We start from the raw sequence: 25,848 nt of genomic DNA on the forward strand, positions 1-25,848 counted from the left end.
CTTACCTACCAGTGTTGGGATGACTCGAGTCATGACTTGACTCGAGTCACCTTTTTCGCATGACTTGACTTGACTCGAGTCACTTTGCCAAAATGACTTGACTTGACTTGACTCGGCGTATCAGAATTGAGGATTGACTCGTGACTCGGAGCAAAATTCACGAGTCAATTTCAAGTCATCAAGTAATCGGTGTCGATAAAAATCACTGTATCTTGGATATGTTCGGATTGTTCGCGAAACGCTTGTGTAACCCGTGTGACTGAGAGCGACCAATCATTCAATGAGCGTGCATTTCACCGAGCCTCGATTGTTCTCTCACAAATAGATTGACTGCAAACGAAGTGATCGAAGCTTAAAGCTTTCGTTGTCGTAACTCTAGTGGTAAAGTAATAGAATAGCAAAATGTCTATTTCTGTTATCATCTTACCTTAACCAAACCGATTGTTTTATTGAAATTGAAGTCGAATATAGTTTCTATAGTCCTCAACCATGGGCCCAGGCTCGAATGGTATCATATCTATTTGTAAATGGGTAACGTATTGCATCTTATCAATTCGTTTCCCTGTTCTCTATTTTGGCTGGTAACTATAAACTGAGGCTATGCAATTACGTAGTTTCACAGTTCTACGTATATGTGAGCGATAAAGCGCCTTCTTGTGTGTATATTTAACTCTATATTCGTTCATCGGTTCGGAATCAATGACCAATGTCCACTCAAACTGTATTTCAGACAGCTAGCAAATTGCAGTGACGTAATCATGCCTCATACATACATCGAAAAGGCAACTTGACTTGAAATGTGACTTGACTCGTGACTTGACTTGACTTGACTCGACTTGACTCGAGTCACCTCCAAAAATCGAGTGACTTGACTTGACTCGAGTCACCTTTGAAAATCGATTGACTTGACTTGACTCGAGTCAAAATGTGCAATGACTCGAAATGACTCGTGACTCGAAGGTAGTGACTTGATCCCAACACTGTTACCTACATCGATGTATTATGTCACTCCCTGAAGTGGTAATATAACCATGGTTGTTTTTGTTTTCTGCAAGGACACTAATGAACATTATCGTCATTCTGAAACCAGGGCTTGAGTATACTAATTAATCCAAAAATCTCAAAGAAACCCAAGGAGACTAATGTACATGTCCATACTGATTATAGTGAAAGGCGGTGTAGACTGTAGATAATGGAAAATAATGAACATAACGAAAGTCATGAACGATTTGATTATAAAATGTAAATATGGAATGGCAACGACCGATTTTGCATCTTCTTTCCGCTTCTCTGAAGCGGTATTCGGGATTGTTTTTGCCGAAGCGACTGCGTAGGATATCCGGCAAGTCAAAAGTTATCTTCCAGAGCGCAGAGTTTACTGAATCTGGTCCTGATCGAAAGCTACTGTCGCTCCGATTTCGAAAATATAAATTTAAATATGATCGGGCACTGATCCACCTAGAATCCGCCCTCGAAGTCTGAAATATCGGCATTGTCCGAACAATCGGAGAGCTGCAACGGGTCATTGTTTGCGGTTATCCGATTGTTCTGAACAATGCACATTTCAGATGTTGAGGGCTATTTCTCGTCAAAATCTGGAGCCTGACCATATTTTAATTTATATTTTTGAAATCAGTGCAACAGTAGCTATCGTTCAAGGCCAGATTCAGTAAATTCTGCGCCCTGGAAGATAACTTTTCGATTACCAGAAATCCTACGGTCAAAAAACAAATATGAAAACAGCCTCAGCGAAGCGGAACGAAGCTGCAAAATCGGTCGTTGCCATTCCATATTTACATTCTATAATTTGATAGCGTAGTGGTAACGCTAAGCGCCTACTAAGCCGGTGGACCGGGTTCTATTCCCATCGGAGGTCCATCTGGGCTCCTCGTCCCCCGCTGTCGCCCAGAATAAGACCCGAAGAAAGAAAGCACTCACAAGGAATGGAAAGAACTAGTAGAAAGGACCGCGGCTTCAAGAAAGATCAACATCGAAAAGAACTGTGACGGGCACTCTAGGCCGAGGTGGATTTCATCATCATTGGTTTTAGAGTAAAGGATCGCTAACGATGCGTGTTGTTCGACATCCGTTCGTTACATCGCATTGTACATTATGTGTAACTTGTTCAGATGAAAATTTTAACCCAATGATTGTTGTTGTTGTTGTTGTTGTTATGAAGTACAATTTGAATACAAAAATCCAAATTTGGATTTGATAAATCTAGATCTAGAGAATATCAGTTTTTCGAAAATTTCTTCGATCGAAAACACCACAAGATATTAATGCAATGAAATTTTAGAAGGATACACCTTCAGATACCAATCACCATCAGACACCAATCAGATACCTACTTGTCTATAAGATGTAAATGACAAGCTACTGAAGACAACTTAAAAAGTGCACGTGTATCTTTGCGTTTTCATTTGCGTCTTTGCGTCTTATATTCTCTGCATTACTTTTCATTCAGTCAATCAGGTTTATTAATATTTTCATCGTTTCAAAACATCACAAGACTGCGATACAATGAAAAGATAGGAAGGTGTCGAAACAACTTGGAGTAGCCATTAAGATCAGACACCCACCTTAGCCTAGGCGAAGTAAATAAGAGGCACCTCCGCCACATACCACCTCATTTTGTCGCTTGCATCTTATATTCTCTGCATTACTTTTCATTCAGTGTGCATGCCTCTTATTTACTTCGCCTAGGCTAAGGTGGGTGTCTGATCTTAATGGCTACTCCAAGTTGTTTCGACACCTTCCTATCTTTTCGTTGTATCGCAGTCTTGAGATGTTTTGAAACGGTGAAAATATTAATAATCCTGATTGATTAATTGATTGATTGATTGATTATTTGGTTTATTAGCATTTTTTATCAGTTCAATACACCACAAAAATGCGATACGATGAAATGATAGGAAGGTGTCGAAACGACTTGGAGTATTCTTTGGAATCAGACACCCACCTTGGCCTAGGCGATGTAAAGAGGAGGCATGCCAGAGGTGGTTAGTATCGAAGTACTCAAGTAGTTTTCCTCTACTTCTGGTACTTACTCGAGTAGATCTTTTTTTCGCTACTATCTTCGTAATATTTTTTGAACTACTTACTTACTTTTCGCTATTTTCATTTTGTCAAGTATAAGTAGCTTAATGGAGTGACAAATATGTTCTAACGAAAGTATCGCTGAATCTAATTTAGATACCGGGTAGCGTGATTCCGTTCACACCGCATTGTCGCCTATATCAAATGTTTCATCACGGTAAGTATGGCCCCCCACAACGTTTGAAACTACCGTTTCGCAATCTAGCAACTGAATGAAAAAAGTAAATTAAGATAATATAATGAAAAGCAAGAGACAAAAAATGGGGCGGTATGTCACGGGAGGCGAGATCGATAGGTCAGTCCGTGGTCAGGTCATTTTAACAGCGGACTAGTATTCATTCAGTCGAAATTCTACGTTCCTTTAGTTACCTAATACTCTCCAGAGAGAATAAGATATGGAATCGTTATTTGTCAACTGTGTGAATCAATGATGTCGCCTGTATAATAAAAATACTATTGGGTGAGATAGAGATCGATCAAGAATCGCCGGATTATATTTTCACCCGATCAAGACACACACAATGTACATTCTACATTGTACAATGCGATGTAATGAACAGATAGGAGGATGTCGAAACGACCAAGTACGATCTATAAGTCGAACATTCACCTCGGCGTACTGATCAGTCCGTGTCATTTTTTGACGTTTTCCTGGCTCTTTTCATCCTCTCCTTCATCGGGATTTTCTTGTGGCGTTTTCAACTGATGAATATATTAATAAGCTAATGAATCCCCAAACGATTACGATCGTATGTATGCTAATTGCAGCCACACTCTTTTCAATACCAGTTTATCGCAATCTTGCGCTGTCTTTTAATCGAAGAAACTTATGACCAGCGATGTGGCCGTCGTATTGATTCACAAAATGGCAGTTAACGAAAGATCCGGATAGGTAGGATTATAGTTCTATTCTTCACGGCGAAAATATATTCGGTATGATACAATATCTGATGCATGGAAACTTGTGCTGTAGCTGCTGAATTGGAGATCTGGATGCACGGATAATCGGATATCTGATATTAGCAAGTCGTCAGTAGGTGGGCGGCTGCCGGGGCGTGGCACAGCACAAAATCTTCAAAAAAAATGCGCCCTCTTGGCAACAGCATACACGGACAATTTAGTGTTTATATTGCGTTTATCGTTGAGGCAGAAGGTTAGCTCCGAATGCCTTCTCGATTGGTAGTATCTTGAATGAATAAAGATGGTAATATATGATACTGATAGGTGGTTAATTACTGATAATTTGGAAATAGCGACAAGGTGCGACACGCATATCACAGTGGTTCTTTTACAGTTAGTTAGTGCTTGGAATACACCCGGCTAGAGTCTCGATCTGTATATACACTATACAGTAATTACCGTAACGCGTGATGAGTCGGTTCCTCGCGGAACGGGGAAGGGGGTGGTGTCCTCGGTTGAATATTACCACGAGAATGTAGCAGGCAAGAGTTCGCGGTGCATTACAAGCGAAGCCTCCGGCCTGAAGAGGCGCTTACATAGGCTACTAAAAAGTAAAAACGAGGCCGCTGTGATATTTGAAACCCGTCTAGGGAGGGAAGCTTGCCTGTAGGCAACATGAGTACTTGGTTTACGCGTTTACCCTATCCTGTGTGACAGGGTCGACCTGACTGCATCATTATAGTCAATGATTTATAAAATAGGCTACCACTAATTCATCTTGGTATTTATTACCTTTGGTGATTCTGATATCAAGCCAGCTACCGTACGGTAGTGACCTGTTAACGGCAAACATAACCACTATCACATCAAGTATGGCAGTATATGCATGGTATATATACAGTACCAATTCTGTACTAGTAAATTCCCGAGCAAAAGTCTCGTTTTACAACGCTTACATTAGTCCGTTTTTCTGTATAACATACCTACTATACCGTAGTGTTGTTGACACTTTAGTCATTGTAATCAACATTATTTCTTGCTTGAATTAATGAACTATAGATCTATGATTCGACATTATGAAATAACGTGAACGTGCAGTAGGTCAACCCATTTCATTTGTTCTGTATTAAATGAGAAGTTATTTCTCTCCGACTAGAGTCTCTGTGGTAATCAACTGTAACCAACTTATTTGACTTAGTCTACATGAATAAACTTTGCTTCGCTGTATTTTCAGTCCTATTTAAAAAAGAATACTACGCATAGATAACATATAATGTCTGACAGTCACCAAAGTCTTAACGCCTCAGAGGAAGATGATGAGCTAGGACCGCAAGTGTCCGACTTGCCAGTATTGAAAGGCACATTATCAAAATGGACGAATTATATTCATGGATGGCAAGATCGGTAAATTATATTTACGGTTGTTTCGTTGCTATAACGCTGATCAGGAAATATCGCCAGTCTGCTAGTTATTGAAAAATGACTCCCTTGTCTGTTTACCGGACCACGACCTGACATATCGATCTCGCCTTCCGACACATGCCACTTCACCTGTCTTTGTCGCCTGTCCTTTTATATCATCTTTTACTTTCATTTGGTGTACATACCTCCTTTTTACATTTTCTAGGCTAGGGGGTGTCTGAGTTCGAAGACTACTCCAAGTCGTTGCAACACCTTCCTATCTTTCATTTTATGGCAATCTTGTGGTGTCTTGAAGTGGTGAAATTGTCTACAGTGTAATCATGTTTACAGGTTGCATAGATGAATCTAACAGTCTCCGGGAATAATATACTTTAATGTCATTCCATGCAGTTTTTCATTATTACATAACGGTGTGATTTTCCAATCCGTAGATTCTTCTACATTACGAGGTTTCTTGAATGTAAACTGTTCTTTTTTTATTGGAGAAATTACAGCATATTCAGCATGTTACATCCAATCATGTTTTTTTAATGGGGTAGTCTTGTCTTTAACCCACCTTTAATTGAAATATAATATTTTGATAATTCTATTTGTTTCTCAGCGGTGACTAGTGACTTTTTAAAAGTAATGTGGATAAATTGAGGCGATCAGCCTAATGACTTTTACTCGTAAAATCAACATGTTGAGTGATTATCTGGCTTAACAGAAATGGATTTTGAATCAATAAGGGTAAAGTATGAATGTGGCGATCTTTGACGCCTTTGCTATAAAAACAAGTGGTTATTAGCGGCGTTCACACATCAAATAACACTATTGTATTTGTAACCCAACCTGGTGGAGTGGTGGTGTGAAGTTGTCCGCATTGCTACTTACAACTTTGTTGCAGTGCTGACTTGAAACTTGCTACACTGTCATAACTTGTCATGGTGATTAATTAATACCATGTGATTGTATGTATTTCTTGTAATTTCATCAGAGTGTTACTGGTCCACTGTTCAGTTTGGTTCAATAAAATTTTATCAATTCAAAATACTACAAGACTGACACAACCATAAAGATTAGAACGAGTCAAATCGACTTGGTCTAGTAATAACAAGAGGAAAATGTAAAATATGTGGATTGCTGGTATTCATGTCACTTCAACAGGTGTTCAATGTTGAATTTAAGTGATGGATGACTGAAGCTCTGACTCGTCTCATAGTTTCTAGCGATTTCACATGAAATCTCAAGAAATTATTCTAGACCTTTTGTCTTGTTTACTCATTTTATCCCTCAAACTTGTGTGTTTTTCGTTTGCCTCGATGGCATTAATTACGGCTGCATGTTTGTCAAAAGTTCGACTTTTGGAATTTGGACTCGATGATTATTATTGCTCAACTTGTTATCCTTACCTAATGCATGGTAAGCATAGAATGTAGGTTCTTTGTACTGTGATACTTAGTCAACCAGACTGAGTTTACTGAAGGTCATTTAAAAAAATGACTTCACAAACAGCCTCTACTTGTAATTATTTGTTTAATGTAGTATACTGTAATATGTGTTTTGTGTAAACAGATACGTCAAATGCGGGGATGGAACTTTGAGCTACTACCGCGCTGAAAATGAAACAGAGTTTGGTTGTAGAGGTTCCATGAGTCTGGCCAAGGCTTCTCTTTCTGTAAGTTGCAGTGTTAATCTGTGGTCAAAATCAATGGTAGGCGACTAACCACACAATTTCTGTTGACGATTTGATGTGGTTCGCTCCAAGGACACCCACTGCAAACAAAATTATGGCAGAAGACTTCTAACCTACCATTTTTTGTCAAAAGTTGTATTTCTGTACCTGTAATGTTTGCATGAGAGTGGTAGACTTCAACTTTAACAACCTGATGATACATCGATACAGACGATTTACTTTATTTGATGCTTCCTTGTCTTGTATAATTTTTAAGGCTTCACTTTAGTAATTGAGGTAATGTGAGTATCTGCAATATATTCATTATTCAACTTTGCACACTCGAAGCTTACTTAGGAAATGGAAGGCATTGTCGCTTCAAAAACATGGTCCCAATACTGATTTATAAGGAAGTTATTTAGGTCAATAACAGATTTGCTCCATCACAGAGGGATTATTTATACTCAAAACAATGTCACAGTCAGGAAATGTTTGTTTTGGGTGTCCTAAATAGACTAGCTAATATTTCTTCCCCACTCTCAATTGATACTGTGTGCTTTATCCTGGTATTGCATGATTGATGAATTGTGTGTACCTGTCCAGTGTCCAGGCTACAGGCAAGGTTACCAGTTGTCGGTCTATTACCAAATTCTTTTCACTGCCTGAGCAAACACACGAGCAGATGTTGTTCCCGATAACGGTACCATTACAAGAATACACTATTCTGGTGTCAAATGTTCAAGATCTCAAATCAATACACGAGGATCATACGTCATCCCTCATCAATCATCTAAGATTTTTCTGACCTGAAAAAGTCAAGTGAATAATACATTGCGAGCAGAACAAGTCCAGTGAAGAACTCAATCTTCCCACTACCTGGGACTAATTGAAAGGAATCAATAATGGATGACTACTTGTATACTAGTGCAGTTTAGTAGTGACGCCTGCAATCTACGACTTTGATTGCAAAAATTCGGAGAACATAAGACCAAGCTATGAATTTTAATATAAAGAATGCAAAGAATACATGATCTATTGCAAACTCAAATTCCGTCTCTTCCTTGCAGTGTCACGAATTCGACAATTGTCGGTTCGATGTTTCAATAAATGACAGTGTTTGGTATATGCGGGCACGCGACGAGGCGACCAGACAACAGTGGATTGAAGTTATAGAAGCGAATAAGGTTTTTTGCTCTGCTATTTGATTTCGCATAAGATTTGTGATTTTTAAATGCCATAGTCTAATCAGTTATGTGCTAGAAACTTTTTGATTAAAATTCATGTGATACATCGAATGCATATTAATGGCAATTTTATATAGTTGTCATTTGAATATTTTATACCACTCACCAGAGATATAAAAATTGTGTGAAAGAAATATGATACTTTTATTTACTTGTGTTTTGTAATTTCGTGACAATGTTCAAGGTATGTGGAACTAGGGTATGGTAATAGTGTTCTTGTGTCTATTTTCTTCATGCTGGTATGCCGCACGTCCTTTGTTTCGATTCACGAGTTCAAGGTATCAATTATAGATATATTTGACAGTCGGAATCTGGGTATGGATCCGACGGTAGCAGTCTACGTCGGCATGGATCCATGATGTCTCTGGGCAGCGGGCCATCGATCACGTCGAGTACCTCATTTCGAAAAGGCAAGTGCAGTCCAAATCCACTAAAAAAAACGAAAATATTTTCAGATCTTGGGACCGCAACTCGAGTCATAGTTAAAGAGCTTTGCGGAGGCCTAAAGTTGTAATGCTTGCTCAGCAGTCGACATTAATATTGTAATAAATTGGCGACATTAAGTTTTATTAATGAATTGTAAGAGATCGACAATGGTTGGCTCCTGGCCTAATAGCTGCGATACAGACAAGTAATCAATAGTGAAGGAAACGGACCTGCTCCTGTGCTCGATGTGATTCTACATTGTCACCATGACTCGACAGGCAGCTAATATGTGTTCACTGATCCACTGCACGTCAACCCCACACATGTGACGGCACGATTTTTGTATCATCAAATGACTAGTGCATTTCAACAAGGATCCGTGTACTCAAAACAACAATACTGATATATGATGCAAGGCCGATTTGTAATGCTGAACTAACTGAACTTTTTTGTTTGGCTATTACTGAGCTGGCTTCGCACAAAGGTTCCAATGTATGGAGGTAAAAGAATAAAATATTAGGAATATGATATCTGGATGCCTGACGTTACACCATTGTCCAGCTATTGTGACTCTCTTGACCCCTTCCCATTGGAGTTGTTTTAGTCATTACGTCAACTGTTTGATGGTTTCCTTTTACATTTCCGGTTCCATTTGATGGTTTCGGTTATATGCTACCTGAAGTTCTGAAATTATAAGGCTAACTAATACTTTAGTATAGCATTGTCATTTTACAGCAAAGAAAACTTGTTAGAGTATTTCGACTACATAATATTTCTCTTTGGTATTTTCGCGTGACTTATTCTGGACATGCCTCCTAGAAAGACGAGTTTCTTGTAAGCTTACTTACCATTCAAATCTAAAGTAAAATTTTTGAGCAAGCATAATAATATGTCTCAAACAAATGCCTCTTATCTATATCACATTGCTATTTTTGGGACAGTCATTTCTTGTTAGGTTATTGCATAAGTAAAGTATATGTAGTGTAGCGGGTCATTTTTTTATTGGTGAAATGTAGACATTAACATTGCTCTTGAATAAAATGATTTCCTGTCCAAATTTTGCCTTCCCACTTTTTCGCTGACTGAAGCGTTGCTATTCAGGCCGCGGTTTATACGAGAAACTCGCCGAGCTGGAAACGTTCCGAGACATACTCTGTCGTCAAGTCGACACCCTGCAGAAGCACTTTGACGCGTGTGCCCAATCGGAAGAGCACCTTGACATCAGGGACAGTTTCGGCGGTGAGTTTCGCTTGTTCATTGATTAAGTGACGTGCGCTTGGCGGCATTGATATCGCATTCGGCGTAGCGTGCGCGAGCATGATTGAAATAGAAAATGCCGGCTTGATGACGGTGTCGAATGATACATATCCTATTTTGGATCCTGTTATGTTTATTACGAGTTGTTGGTCACGGGTTTTACGTCACTAGTTTGATGGCGTCGGTGTAGCTCAAGTTTCCGATTGGTGATATTGAGTGGTATGCAGGCAAAACAAATTCTTATAAAACCTGGCATAGAAGGCCGTGTTCAAGATAAATAATATAACATATTATCTTCTCCGTTCGATTCGCAGTGGATGCAGATGCCGATGATGAAATTGATCACGAAGACGATGTGCATCTTGCAAACACTGGCGCCAACCATCCGCGCAGTCAGTCTGTAAGTTGACTTTGTACAACCGAGTACGTTTTCTTACTTACCGTTTGCGATGGTAGCTCACCACTGTTTCATAAAACGTGTCAATTCAGAATGATGATATAATTTTGAAAAATCCCAAATCAGTGCTTGTCTGTCATACTTCTCGTGGAATAATTGTTGTCGCGATTGCGATCCTGGAAAAGTAAAACAGTTTGTACGTTTTTACTTTGAAAATAGGCGACTGCGTTTCGTGTTATTGATTTTCTATTTCCTTGTGCGGTGTCGGCAATTATGCAAAACACTTCATAAGAAGACGTGGTCTTTTGTAAATTGAATTCGTGCAACCTGGGATTGTCTGTTCCTGTTGGGAGAGTGAAGAGTTGTTTTGACTGCGTTAAGAGTTGGTGTTTTCTCTGTGACACCTGTGCTTTATTAAGTAGAGGCGTGTCATGTGTTTGGATGACATCTCAAGGGGTCGTACAGATTACTGCATTTACGAGTTGGATACAGCTACAATTCACACATAGTATTCTTATTTACGTTGGAAACTCCATGCTCATACGTATAGATGCCACTGTATCCCAATTTTTTTAATTAAAAGGCAACGAAAGACCTAAATACATATAGGGAGAACCGGCAATGTAAATAATATTTCAGACGAGGATACTAATAAGGGGCATAAATCTGAAAAAATAGGTCACATTTCAATTTTACATATGATTGCAACTAGTAGCATCGCTTGCGAAGTCTCATTTCATAAAACCTCGGCTTTTTGGTGATATTGATCTCACTAATTCACATGCAGATCCTTACTACGCTCTTGTGTTGATCAACTTGACTTACAAAGCAATAAATTTTGTGTATTTTTGCACAAATGTGATGCGATCGCTTTGTTTTCGGCAGATGTATCGTCCGGAAGGCGTCGATTTCAAGGGCGAGGCCATAACGTTTAAGGCTACAACGGCGGGAATTATAGCCACGCTGTCCTACTGCATCGATGTCATGACCAGCAGGGAGGACACTTGGCAAAAACGCATGGAGAAGGTACATTGCTCGATAAAATTGCGGGCGTGGCTGTTTGCATTGAGTGGATCGAAAAATTTAGCAGGACGGTGTGTTTGTCTGCAATGGTCGCATTGCTGTTTGCAAGTCATTCAGCCCTTAGGCTAGTCAATTGTAGTTGTGATGGTTTATCGAGGTAAAGGATTATCACTGTCTCTAGATCATTTTGTTTATGCACACGTTGAATTGGTATGTTTATAATTATGGTCTCTTGTAATCACACGTTTACATCTTGGTTTGCACCATCCCACGCTCCTCCCTATGAGATTTAAGATAATGTCATTTCTTCAACTTCAAACACCGCAACTGCCTACGGAAAGAATCAAGGCTTCGTCTCGCATGAACCGGCAATGTTTGTGTGGGCGTTTTCCGCAGCATTAAACTCGCAAGGTGGAAGAGGGTTCACGCCCACACGAACCTTGCCATTTCACGCGAGGCTAAGCATTGATTCACTCCGATACTGTTCTTTCATTCCAGGTGATGCATATTATGCAGGATTGCCATGCATGATAAACTGAAGACAGATAAGTAGCTGGTGACTAAAATAAACTGCAAGCATCGATGCTAATGTCACCTGTTTGAGACATTTCTTGGTGAACTGGTGAATGATAAAAAACACATAGCCTTTGTCCAGTCCTAGATACGACCTCATTTCCAAAAATAAGGACATGAGTCACTATTATACAATTGAATAATACATTGATATTTAAAAAATTTAAATATTTTCGGCTGACACTCGTCAGGGGTAATCGTCAGCAACCAGTAAAGAATTGGAAAGAACATTGTAAATCAACAAGCATATCACTAAATAATGACGTCGTTGTACGAGTCGTTATTGTAACAGTTATTAATCTTTAATAACATTACATTAACGTTACGCAAATGCTGACCTCTTGGAACTTTTGGTGAAGTAGTCCTATAAAAGTAACATTGCCCTCGGCTAGTAGATTCATCCCGCTTAAATGTCAGGTGTACGTCAAGTTATGTTATGATCCCCATACATAATTTGACAATCTCTCACTCTCAGGAACACGAGAAAAGGAAACGGCTCGAAGAACAGTTGCGTCACGCGGTAGATTCGGCAAAATCGAAAATATCGTTTGCGGGCAGCCCCGATTTCGAGGAAGGCCCACAAAGCACCATTACGGAGGAGGAGTTTTTCGATGCGGTCGAGGCCGAATTGGACAAACAGGACCGTATCGTAGAAGACGTAAGTGCCGGTGTACGCCGTATCGTCTATCGAAGTGCTTGCCCAACTTTTTCGAAATGGTACACCCTTTCAATGTTACACAAAAGTACCACGCCCCTGTCCAGGAGTATTTTTAGTAAGTAATTCTTCCATTAAATAGTCCCTCAAGATAGCAGACGAAGACGTCGATTATGTTTATAGGCCACATTATAACCACCTGACTGCGGTGTTGTGGTCTCTAGTCACCATTCGGAGCAGGTCGCTGACATTGACACCCAATTCCGAGAAGGCAAGGAAGTGCGAGTTCGATTCGTTGACCAAAAACTAGTTATTCAAAGAAGCGAAAACGCCAATGCAAAGCCCTTATATGTAGGTTACATCGAAAATATAATAGAGGTCTCCGGCCTTGAGAGAAACCTGAATCGCGATTTAATGATACGAAGCAAATTCCAACGTCCGTTTTTACAGTTGAATCATTTGTATTCCTCACAACGCATACCCAGGGTTGATGGCAATATAATCTACTACTAAAACAAATGGAGCATTGAAATATGGCAACTTATGTCATCCTTGGAACCACTGTTTTATCAGTTAATAACTGTATTCAGCCGCCCAATCACCGTGTTATTGCCAATTCCACTGTTTGCGAATTAAGGCGCAGCTAGAATATAACCCATGTGATCTGTAATATAATGTAATATACTATTCCTATTGAGTATATTGGCTGGTCAATGAAGCATACAAAGGAAAAACGAGTATAGATTTTGAGATATTTTTGGATTGTGGAATTTCGCTGTGGCCCGCGAGCGATCTGAAGTGTTGAATCAGGCCCGCGACGTCAGTTGAGTTTGACACCGCTTACCTAGAGAGAGAAACTGACGATTGAAAAGTATAAAAGTTTGACACATTCACGCAGCCATAGTCTCATTCTCACTGGCATTGTGACGGATGGGCTGGGAAAAATCGAGTGTATCAGTGTTTGATTCTGAATCCAGTATTAGGAGTCTAGTATTCGAGCGTTATAACTAGGGCGATTTTGTTTTTTTGACATGTCAAAAAAAGTCAAATTTAGGTCAAAATTGTAGTTTCTAAGTCAAAAAATGTCAAAATTTTTCAAAAAGTTGAAACTTTTTTGCAACCTGCATTTCGTTTGTATCATAGATTTTGCACTGTCGGTGAACTTATCATTTGACATTTTACAGCTTGTAGCCTACCGTTGTAGACGGCCCATTATGAATCATAAACATTCAAATGAAACAAATAGGTTGACATGGTGTTATGCTCAACGTACCGCAATATCCCAACTGAATCAAGACTGCGTGGGCATTGCATGGTTCTTATATCAAGAAGCGCATGATGAAAAATTGTTATGTAGACACCATTGCCAGAATGAGGCAACACGGTTAGTCACCAGCAGTGTACGCACATCTTCAGTGTTGTCAGCCAACAACTGCTGCTGTTGAACGTTCTTACTCCATTCTTGGCAAGCTACTTAGTAAGGACGGACTCTTTCTATCCAAAAATCTTTCGTTGTATTATTTATCCGTGTCCAAAGTTACCCCGGCATGTGGGGTAACTTTGAACAATGTAGTTTTTGTGTGTCTGTACACTCTATTGTTTATGAAACCTCCTAAATTAGTCTTATTTGGTTAGAGTTGATGAGAGCAGTGGCTAAAACTGAAACAAAATAGTATACGTCGGGCCGACTGCATGATTTTTACCTAATCCTCACCCCCCTAAAAAAATAAAAAAGTTGGTAGGTTATGAAGGCTAAATGCCCCCTTATCTTAATTTCCCCTCATGTCTTCCCCAATTGGGACTTATAACTAACATATGGTGATGAGGGGGTATTCCACTGGCGGCTTCAGCAACCGAGAGTAAACATTAAGCATGTTACCGTGATTTATTGCTGATTTCAAAATGTCAAATACTTCCGTTTTTTAGGTAAAAAAAAATCGCCCTAGTTATAACAGTATGAAATATGTGGAAAGTACCTTTTATGCTACCAAAAGTATATAATACCAGTTCTACATACGTTAATGGTATTTTTTCAACAAGACAAAAATCTTCTTCCTCCACACGACTAGAATCGTTAGAATTAGCACTCAATTCAGATTTGAGTATCAAATCATTGTGTCCAGCTCTACTAATCTGCACCGAGATGACTGAAATGAAGTCACCACACGGCAATTTATCTGTCGCCAGTAGCGGTGAATCCTAGTTACGTCATCTCATACACCCGCTGGAAGTTGTACTGTACACCCTTGGAAGTTATTGTGTCATACGTCTGGTTGAAAAGCACAGATCTGTTGTTTGCCTTTGTAGCCGTCTTGCTCGGACGTGATTTCGAACCGTGGTAATTCCGCTTATCCGCAAGTATTTACGAGACGTGAAAACTTGCACCACTCGCCCTGACGGATGATTTTGCGTCCAGATGGAAGTTTCCAGACGGCTGAAAAAGGCAGCGGTCGAGAAAGAGAAACACGATCACCCGTACGTGTCGCAGCTGGAGCGTCGAATCGCCGAGCATTTGCGGGACTCGATAAAGGACCCGGCCACCGACGAGAACTCAAACTGGGAGCTGTTTGCGGAAGAGGGGGAGATGAAAGTGTACAGGTAACTGCCGGACTTGAGATATCGTTGAGCTCATCGAGCTATTTCATTCTAGTTGTATAACACAAAGCTAATTCCGGACAATAATAAGAAATAAGCAAAAGTATTGTAAGCGGTGCCCCGACTAGCTATTATTACAGTGTAGTGAGGTTAAAAATTTGTGGGTCTTGAACAAATTCTGTGAAATTTCCACCGGCCTACAGGGTTTGCGACAGTGCTTCTATTTTTACTTGTTGGAGTCGAGGTTTGTTAAATTACTCTGACTACGACTACAACTCCTTCAAAATTAAAATGTTACTAAAAATTGTTGTTGCAGTTACAGATTTTCAAGTTCAGCACCTAGGCTGGCTTTCACGAATTTAGTTATGAGCATAATTTTTCAAGTTGAAGAAGTAGGTTGCATCGTTTGATAGTAATGATAACATAAAACGTAATAAACGCGTAATTTTTCGAAGAGATTTAGAGGAATGTTGAAAAATATTACTTTGTCGGCGTGTTTAGAGTTTCCGAGGTGGGTATATTGAAAGTGTCTTTAGAGTCGGTGGCAAAATGTGCCGGCTCCATAGCCGTGGTTTTCCATGCCGCCTGTTAGCTACGAATCACATATCTGCTTGTTTTTAGGAGGGAGCTTGAAGAAGACGGTTTGATCTGCGACCCGTTGAGCGCATTGCATCAAATCGAAGGCGTCACCGCTCACGAAATGTGTCATTATTTTTGGGACACGGACGTACGGATGGAGTGGGAAGGTTCGGCAAATGCTTTTGTTTCAATCGTATAACATGTTTCGCAAAAGTAGATGGTTTTCTCGATATGCTTCAATTCTGTTGGTGACTGGGGCTGGTCATGACAATTTGAGTCTAATATCAGCTCAAGTTTGAGAGTCAATATGAAGCCTGATATTTCGGAGTGTAATTGAATGAAGTCTTGTAGGTTCTTCGTAGATCCCTGTTCTTTGTATTATTACAATTGTGGCACAACAATACATCGAGTTAGGTAGATTGTTCTTGCTACGTTTTGGTGTACTATCACGCATGACATGTGATACAAAATATTTGGTCATTGAATGTGCTGTCTCTTTTTTGTCGAACATAGCCAATGTAGACGACGATGCGCTCGCATTTATCAAACAACACGACGCTTATACACTAGCTTGTGCTGCCTCACATTGTAACTACGGCCTATTTCAGGTACAATCGAAAGTTTCCGGGTTTTAGAAGCCCCGAACGATCACACTGCAATCATATACCAGACTCATAAACGGGTGTGGCCCGCCTCGCAAAGAGACTGTTTATACTTGTCGTCGATCGAAAAGGTAAGGCTTCTCAGTTTCCCAGTTTCCGATATCGAATTTGCAGAAATGTTATTTACGTCACCTCCTCTTTGTAGGTCGACGAATCTCGTCTGCCAGACTCAGAGAAATCAGTCACTCCGAAACCTCACGACACGTACATCGTTTGCAATTTTTCGGTCGATCATCCGAATAACGTGGTAAGTTCAAAGCTCTTGGCTACTGATTAACGTCTTTCTAGGGATGCAGGAATCTAAAATATGCTGTACAACGCAGCATCTAACCCAACGAGCTGTGTAATTTTGAAACTCCAAATCATAAGTCCCGGCCGCTCAACTTGACGATTTCTTGTTAACATTGATTCGAATGAATTTCTTTGTGGTAGTGTAACATATGGTATAATGAAGTGTTGGACCTCATTTTTATCGTGCTATTAAACCACCTGATAATTGAATTAGATGTGACCTTGATGTTGCCTGAACTGTGTCGTTTGTTTGTTTTGTAGTGGTCATCGTTGCCACCCAAGCTGTAGTGACGTCTTAAATTTCTCAAGTACAAGTAGAAATTTTCAAGTAAAAGAATGAGAAATGTCCACAATCCTGTGCCCTGAGAGACGTCACCAGGGCTATGTCCACTGCTTACATAGGCAATGCGATCTGTCCGTTTACGATCTGTCTTTGTTTCAGCCTTCTCCTGGGTGTCTACGCGCCATTGTCAGTATTGCGTTGATAGGTCAAACTTTTGTTGAGCCACCGGCCGATGGTGGTAAGATAGACAGGAGTTGTCTCAAGTGCAAGATTGTGTATGTTGCTAATAGTAAGTACGAATCTTTTCGTTGTTTTGACTTATTAACAGTGTGTTATGTTATGTTAACATTAAGGAATATGACCCAATGAAGTAGCTACTGCTAAATTTATGCCATAGCTTATTTTGGACTATATGTTGTCACTGCCAATATTGATATGGTTCCCATCAGTTTATTATAGAAATAGCAAGGAGTATCGCGGGAACAGCGATTACTCGACACGGTTCTCAGTTTTTGTCCCAAGTGTACCTTTCTGCATTCTATTGCTAATGATATACCTTTTTCTATCAGAGTTGTAATGCTGAGCTTGTGTATGTCCTTTCAGTTCACGAACAATCTTTGATTCATACTTTGATTACAGTAAATCCCGGAGGGTGGGCCCCGGCTGCGGTGCTTCGTACAGTTTATAAACGAGAATACCCGAAATTTCTACGACGGTTCACTGCTTATGTTAAAGAGAAGACTAAAGACAAGGAAATTTTATTCTGAGTTCTTGGTCTTTCGCGATCATTTGTTTTACCTGGTTTGTTGTTGCGATCATTCCCGTTACTCGCTCGTAGAATTATCCCGCCCGCTCAATTCAGCTGAACAATCAGTTTTAAAATTGTAATTTTGCTGTATAAATTCTGTATTTTCTCCTTCTTCACTTCGAGCTCTTTCGCGCTCACAGACATCATATGTATTGCCATCGTTAAAAGTTGGCTTTCTTGAATAGTCATCACGCAGTATAGATCGATTTTGTCATCCGGTTACGTTGATATGGCTCTTATGACGGGTATTTTTTCTAACATCACTTGTTGCGTTAATAGGTACCCTGAGGTGCTGCATAATGTCCCTCTACTAATGTTTTCGGATTAGTTTACTTTTGTGACCACTGCATTGGGGGTGCGTGTGTCATTGGTATGTTTTGTCAATTATCGTTCATTTTTGGATATTGCCAATCGAATCGGTATGCAAAAAACTTTAAATGTTTTATCGTGACGAATGGGCTAGCCACAAGAGTTGTTAGAACTGTAGACCATTGCAATCAGAAGAAGTGTTGCAGGCGTGCGAGATGTCAGCGTCATTACGAAACATCAGCTTCGACATTCATGAAAATAGTTTGCTGTCGTTGTATGCATTTATTGTAATCGTGTGTGTGGGAGATTGCAAACTCTGTTGTAATACAGCACAGCCTGGTATACTTATCATATTGTATGAAAGTGGATCTTATATGAAATATGTGAATAGTCTTGTGTGATCTAACTGTTATCGTCACATAGGCATGTAGTTAACCCTAATTAACTACTGCTACTTTGATATATCTGAAAAATTTCAAAATCTATCGAAGTAGATTATGTCCAATTTTCAAATTTTGGAGGACCATTTTTAAAATTTATAAATATCAACTTTTATATCATATCTTGGCCATATTTATGTCAGTCTCGATTTTCGAAGTTGATCAGGGCCAATATATGACTGAAATAAGATGAAAACTTCACGCAAAGTTGATTTTTTCAAAATGTGTACTTTGATTCGACGATATAAGTATATTTAGATGTAGGGGCAAGCCCCATCATAGAGTGGATTTGGGAAGAATGCAAAGCTCCTGTCGTATGCTCACCCGAATGGTACACTTCACACCTCTATCAGAGATGGTACAAGTAGTCACTACGAAATGACATACATATATTCTATTATAGAGATATAAATCGCGCAATATCGACCATAGAAGATTTTATACGGGCTTGAGCGTGCATTCTGTCAAAAGCATGCAATCGCCTTCATTTTGCGTCATAAATTTCATCTGCAACATCACATGATGTCACAGAAGTATATGATGCAGAGAGCAAGGAACCTCAGCAGACCATGACGCCATACACCCTGGTGATCTACGAGTTGGAAATTGATCCACTCAATCATCGTCGTTGCTTTCTTGGCCTTCCAAACTCATGACAATATTGGATATCTGAAGTAGATAACTTGACGTTTCTTTCGCCTGTAAACGCAGTGTTTACACCTTATTAAATTCCAACACACAATGAAATGTAGGATACATTACCAATTTGTTATAAACTTTGATCAGATCGGCGACTTCATTTGACACGCCTTCAACAGATACCTAAAAAATACATTTAACATGGAGGGTTTTCATGGCCTTGTGCACCACAAATTCCCATACCAATTGCTTCAACTGCTTCATCGCTAGACTGCGCATGGTATCAGGACCCTTCACCTGTAATTTCCTTATGCTGTCACTGTCGAGCACAGGAGAAAGATCTTGCACGCTTGAGAGATCATCGGTCATGCTATGAATATTATTTTCCATCATCAATACATATTCCCTCTGGGCAGAAACGTCCAGAGCCTGGTCCTCGAGAAACCCTGGTGACACATACTCCTGTAGTTCATCCGCTGCAATAAAGCAGTGTAACCAGATCCGTGACATTAAAAGCCAGGTAAAGTATGTTTGAAAGCTGGTACCTCGCTTTAAAATCATCTTGACTCTATCTCTTGAGTCAGCCAAACCTTTTATAGCAGATTTCATTTCTGCTAGATCACTGACGAACTGTAAATCAAGGTTGCAAAGTCAGGAATAGATCAATTTACATTGTTGAAAGAAATATACTTTGTTATCAGGGTCTGTGGATCCGACTCTGTTTTCCAGAGATGTTAACCGATCACTCAATACCTTCAAGCATTCCTCCATCACTAACAACTATTATTTAGATGGTTTTATCAAATCTGAAGAAAAATAGAAAAAGTGACAAAAGATCAGCATCAACCACAGCAACATTTCGATCAATATCCCAGAATAGCTACGGAATCAAGAATTTAATCTTGCGACAGAGGAAATATGCTAACAAAACACAAACTGATATTTACTGAACATAATTTCAGCACCAGGAGTAACATTTTTAGCCTGGCTAGGAAACAAGGATGAGCTAATTGCAAATCTAGATTACAAATGAACAGATACAAATTCATCATCTCCCAAACGCAACGTGTGCTGTAAATTTAGACAAAATTGAAGCTCTAATTCAAGGAATAGAATAAATTATATAATGTAGAGGAGACGAAGGTTATGAGGATAATGAAAATCATGTGCAGTGCTGTCCATTCAAGTTAGGGGTGGAGAACTTTGAGTATTGTGGGACACACGAATCACATATAATTTTAGGAAAATTCTTCAGTATTCTTTCAATTTCAAATTTCTGATACAATATACACGAGTTACGTCAGTCGGGAAGAGCTAATGGGGATGAGTGAATGAATCTGCCCACGATGCAAATCCCAAGATGTTTGCTCAAACTATACATGTTGCTATTTGCAATTTCCATGTCAATTATTTATTCACTAGTTGATCTGTAGCGGAGTCTAATATGCAGCAGTAGTATCTTATCTTAACCATCTGGGATTGAATGCGGGTTTACAACTTATTCAAACAAAAAATTCCATGCGTTTCCATTCTAGTTTCCTCCTAGCTCACTGTATTTCCATTTACAAGATAGCAAAAACTAGTAGATGACATAAAAACAGAAGGAGGGATCGAACAATTGTGTAAGTTGTGATAACACCTTCACAATCAAAATGAAACTAACGTCATGCTGCAAGGACAGGCCATCGAATGGTTGTATTTTTGTCAAAAATATGACAAGTCTAACGAGCATGTGACTATCAGTACCAAAGTTTGACGTCATCAAGTTTAATGAGATGAGTATTGTAAATCACCAATGAGTCCAATTCAGTTTGTTGCGAAAATTATATGAACACATTCAATTCATGCTATGTTCAATACGTTGACGAAATAACATTGCGGGGTCGCATTAAAATAGCAGGGTACCCCACCCGTAAACGGTCGTCTACCGTACTTTCAAATCTGTGGACGCTATGAAAGCTATCAAAATTTTGTCATCCACTGCACCGGAAAATGAAAACCACGCTCTTGGAAGTATATAATTGATTGTGTGTGTAGAAGCCAGATACAGACTTCCCGATGACTAAAATACTCAAAAATGTTGAGCCCCATCCTAGTGTATTAATACACATTTCCAGAAATCTATACCTATCCATCAGGTGCCATTACAGTATTGGCAAATGCCGAAGCTCGGTAGCATGACAGTGATCACTTATTGTGTCTCTTTTCGTGTTCCTTCATGTTCTGCCGCAGAACAAACGACTTCCCGCAAAACGAGCACTGGAACGGACGTATCCCCGCGTGAAACTTCATGTGCCTCGTAAACGATTGTCGGTACGTGAAGCGTTTTCCGCAAGTCGTACACAGAAACGGTTTCTCTCCGCGATGCCGCCTCTCGTGGTCTTTCCAAGTTTTCGCGTCGGAGAATGAATTACCGCAGTACGAGCACATATACGGTCTCTCGCCAGTGTGCACACGTGTATGCGCCACCAAACTTTGTTTTTCTTTATACTGTTTTCCGCACGTGGTGCACGTATGCAATGGTCGGAAAATTCCGTGGATTATTTCCCGGTGTTTGAGCAGCTCTCTGCGTTTCTCGAATGTTGTCGAACAAACGGTGCATCCGTAAGTCTTCGGACCAACTCTGGGTTTCCTACCTCTCTTTATGGCACCAGTTTCGGTTTTCGCTATGGTAGTCGTTTCCTGCGTCTTATGCGTCAAGACGTGAGTTTCCAGTTTTTCAACAGTATCGAAACGCTGCACACAATATTTACAAAATATTGTACCAGGGTGCTGTGCGATATAATGCTTTATCAAGTATGATTTACCGCTGAATAACGAACCGCATTCGGCGCACGCGAATGATTTGTGGGAAGATTTGCCTTTCCCAGACGATCCTCCTATTGAGAAGTCTATGTCATCCTCGAAATCATCATCCTGTTCGACTATGAAGGACGCCGTAGCTGCGGCAGCTCTCTCGGGCTGCTTGCGATATTTTACTTTATGGTCATTCATATGACTGAGAAGATCAGCTTGACTTTTGAATATTTCACTGCATAATACACAGTATAAGATGCCATGCTCCTTTGCGTATGTTGTGTTGTCAGAGACATACTTCTTCACATCATCATGAGACAGCTTTACTTCGGAGGTGTTGTCTTGCAGAATTTGATCGTCTATTAGAATTTCTTGCAACTCCACAGTCTCTTCTTCATTTAATCCGGTATCATTATCTGCTTCCACCAAATTCTCAAGTATATTTTCACTCATATTCCCGTTTTCTATCACAGGGACATTCGATGTCACGTCGTCATCTCCTGTCTTTTTCATTTTGTCCTGCAAATCTTCGGTGATTTGATCCATTTTATACAGTTTGGCAGCATGCAACACCTCTTGTGTTTTTTCATCATTCTCGAGGACATCGTCAGGAAATTGACCGGTGTATATAAATCCCAGCAAGCACGATATCGCGTACGCGGATACTCCGTGCAGTTGGATCGAGAGCTTGGATAAACTGACATCTTCTGACGTTGAGGATTCGAGAATGGCCTCCAAAACCCAAGAAGCAGCAGCCACAACGCAACTGTGAGCACGGAAGAATGAGTTCTCAACCTGTATCTGCAAATCACAGTATCGTCCGCACAGAAATTGCTTGTACAGGCCCTGCGGAACCTTCAACTTTTCCATTATTATCGTTATGCAGAATAGCAGAAATCCAACGGCCGGCAAAATAACAGGCGCTCTGCAACAAGTGTTCCCATAATGCACTCATTTGTGAACGAGAACACCTCTAGTGTGCTCAATGAGCAATACCCCAAGTATGATTTCGCGATTCCAGGGTTACAAAAAATAGGAAATCTGGGATCAACACCTAGAATATAACAACGTTTGGTAACTAGGTGGCTGAAACACAATGGCAGAAAATAAGAAGACAACGTTTGGCTTGCATATGCATTCGTTGGGTGGTCATTGGTCAATGGTCAATGGTCATAGATCTGTTTCAGCTAAGCAAGGTGACATGCGACCGATGATAATGCTATTAAAGGGACCACTGCAACAGCATCAAATTGCCATTACTAAAAATAGGTCACAGTCGAATCATGCATATGGTAAGCAAGGTGACATGCGACCGATGATAATGCTATTAAAGGGACCACTGCAACAGCATCAAATTGCCATTACTAAAAGTAGGTCACAGTCGCATTATGCATATGCAAAAATTGATAGCCAGAAACCCAAGAGTTTTTCGTAAATCTCGGCCGTTATACGGTAGCAATAGTGGGCAGAGGTGGTCAAAATAGTCAGGAAAGCTACTCAAGTAGAAGTAGAAGTAGCGACGAAAAAATCTACTCAAGTACGAGTAGTAGAAGTACTTCTTTCATACGGCACCGAAAACTACTTGAAGTAGATGTAGAATTGACTGACTTTAAATCTACTCAAAGTTTTAAAAACAGTCTTATTTCGTTCGCATGGACTGTCAAAAGCTGCAAATTGAGCTATGAAGGTGCAGAGAGCTTGATTCGTATTGATGTATCCCAGGAGGTATCAATTTTCGACAGAATAAGCATTCTTTCGCATCATGGAATGCAAATTATAGTATTGATTTGAAAATGCGATACTAACCCTTTGCTTACTAGAAGACCCTGTTTTAGAGAATATCATGGCATGGCGCCCTACCCCATATTATAAGGCCCCAAGTTTAGGAAAGGACGTAGTTTATTTTTTGTCCTTGATGTTTTTGCAGCATATACACCGACTCATCATCATCATTGGTTTATTAGCAATTTTATCAGTTCAATACACCACAAAAAAATGCGATACAATGAAAAGACAGGAAGGTGTCGAAGCGACAAGGAGCAGTCTATGGAATCTGACACCCACCTTGGCCTAGAACAGCCAGACTGTTCTGAGTCAAGTGTACCTGTTTGATGCCGGTGTGATCAGACTAGATGACCTTCACGGTCTTATCGATCATTCCTATCTAATACCGAATACTGTGCACGCATATTTTCTGTACCACCATCACTGCCGTTTGTTATGTATTTTGGTTCGATGAAAATAAAGACTCTCTCTCTCTCTCTCTCTCTCTCTCTCTGTAAAGAGGAGGCATGCACACTGAATGAAAGTAAAGAAGATAGTATAGAAAAGAAAGCGACAATAAATAGGGCGGCATGTCATGGGAAGCGAGATCGGTAGGTCAGTCGTGGTCCGGTAATCTTGAGGATGGGCTATATTTATTTAGTAGTAATTGCTTGTATTTCGACTTGAATGTGGACATGCTCGTCGACTGACGGATGGCCGGCGGGATACTGTTCCACACATCAGGTCCGGCATATTTGATAGAGCGATGATCTTTTCGGTCGATCATATGATATTTGGACGACGTGGACGCGCGTGTGTTGTACTTGTGCGCTTTTGATTCCGAGGTAAAGAAGTCATTGAAATATTCGGGGCAACGACCGCAGTGGAACTGATACATAAACTTGGCGATTTCTAGTTTCCGCATATCTTCTATGTTTAGGACGCCGAATCTCTTCAGCAGCGACTCATGATACACATACACGCGATCTGCGCATATGCATACCATAAGTGCATGATGTGCATATGCCGCTGGACAAGGAAGTGCAGATATAGTCTTTACGGCTTTCTAAGTCATCTCATGCACCACCCCTCCATGCTATCCCAGTAATGCATGAGCGCCAAGCAGGGAAGCCATGGATACCAGTGTTGCTAATCAGGTCTTTGGTCTGACCCGGCCGGGGATCGAACCCACGACCTACGGATCAAAACGCTTAACCATTAAGCGCCACAATGTCATTTTCATGATTCATTCGCGGTTTATTTTGCTGCTCCTCTATTGTCATCGAATTTTACATCAAATTGTAACCGCATCACATCAATGAGACGTCGTCGTAGCAGGGTTGTCATCATCATCGTTTTATTAAATTTCCTATCAAATCAATACACCACAATATTGCGATATAATGAGAGAGAAAGAGGAACTTTTTGGTGACTCGACCTGACAGAGTCATCTTCTCAAAATCCGGTAAATCATTCGACTCGACTTAACCGCATTGAGTATGGTTACCATATTTTGGAAATCTGAAAAGAGGACACTTTTTCAAAATTTTCAAACGTTATTAGTTAGCGCATGTTAATAAACATCAAGTATCGCGGAATAGATTAATATCGCTGTGACGAGTCATCACATGATTAGCCGATTGTTATGTTTTTCATTTCCTATATCGACCACAATGTGAGATTGTTTTCTAACAACTGGCAAAACATATACCACTTCACCCGCCATTAATCTGATATAGCCTTCTGAATAGAGGTGTTGGCACTTTCGACTATTTTGGTGCTAAATCGTCAAGAGAACAATTTGCTTGGCGCATAAATGCCGTCATTTCAAAAGATCGATTAAAATCGTCATTGTCTACACAGAAATATGACGGTGTAGTAATAGCATCAAACTTTACCCAGAGAGAGATATTTCTTCCTCACTAAATCATTATCGACGTGTTATTTCACTGTACATCAGATGATCAAAAGGACAACTCGGTTTTAGAACAACTTAAATAAACGACGTTGATCTAATCGTGAAAATATCCAC

At 40.0% G+C, this 25,848-nt stretch overlaps 3 protein-coding genes across 4 annotated transcripts; 1 reads left to right on the top strand and 2 right to left on the bottom strand.

Moving 5' to 3' along the window:
* Positions 1-4,331: 4,331 nt before the first annotated feature.
* LOC145455152 (ceramide transfer protein-like) lies at positions 4,332-18,082 on the top strand. 2 transcript variants are annotated; one of them, XM_080333116.1, is made up of 15 exons: positions 4,332-5,403; positions 6,976-7,078; positions 8,143-8,259; positions 8,624-8,729; positions 9,847-9,984; positions 10,317-10,402; positions 11,285-11,425; positions 12,471-12,653; positions 14,958-15,008; positions 15,067-15,248; positions 15,867-15,991; positions 16,433-16,557; positions 16,632-16,733; positions 17,220-17,349; positions 17,700-18,082. In XM_080333116.1, exons 1-15 carry the CDS (start codon positions 5,273-5,275, stop codon positions 17,825-17,827), a joined length of 1,848 nt encoding a protein of 615 aa, XP_080189242.1. In that variant the 5' UTR covers positions 4,332-5,272; the 3' UTR covers positions 17,828-18,082. The 2 variants fall into 2 exon arrangements, with proteins under 2 accessions (XP_080189242.1, XP_080189243.1); XM_080333117.1 differs by lacking the exon at positions 14,958-15,008 and having other exon boundaries at positions 4,442-5,403.
* Positions 18,083-18,976: 894 nt separating this feature from the next.
* Positions 18,977-20,072, bottom strand: LOC145455162 (dynactin subunit 3-like). The gene is made up of 5 exons (XM_080333126.1): positions 19,947-20,072; positions 19,802-19,886; positions 19,500-19,732; positions 19,380-19,439; positions 18,977-19,316 (listed from the first exon to the last, which is right to left on the bottom strand). Exons 1-5 carry the CDS (start codon positions 20,025-20,027, stop codon positions 19,233-19,235), a joined length of 543 nt encoding a protein of 180 aa, XP_080189252.1. The 5' UTR covers positions 20,028-20,072; the 3' UTR covers positions 18,977-19,232.
* On the bottom strand, positions 20,062-23,098 carry LOC145455156 (uncharacterized). The gene has a single exon (XM_080333119.1). The coding sequence runs from the start codon at positions 22,920-22,922 to the stop codon at positions 21,444-21,446; it is 1,479 nt and encodes a 492-aa protein (XP_080189245.1). The 5' UTR covers positions 22,923-23,098; the 3' UTR covers positions 20,062-21,443.
* Positions 23,099-25,848: the final 2,750 nt, after the last annotated feature.

This window comes from Botryllus schlosseri, chromosome 14 (assembly GCF_051294905.1).
Source record: "Botryllus schlosseri isolate E-star chromosome 14, Bs_hap1, whole genome shotgun sequence".
NCBI lineage: Eukaryota > Metazoa > Chordata > Ascidiacea > Stolidobranchia > Styelidae > Botryllus > Botryllus schlosseri.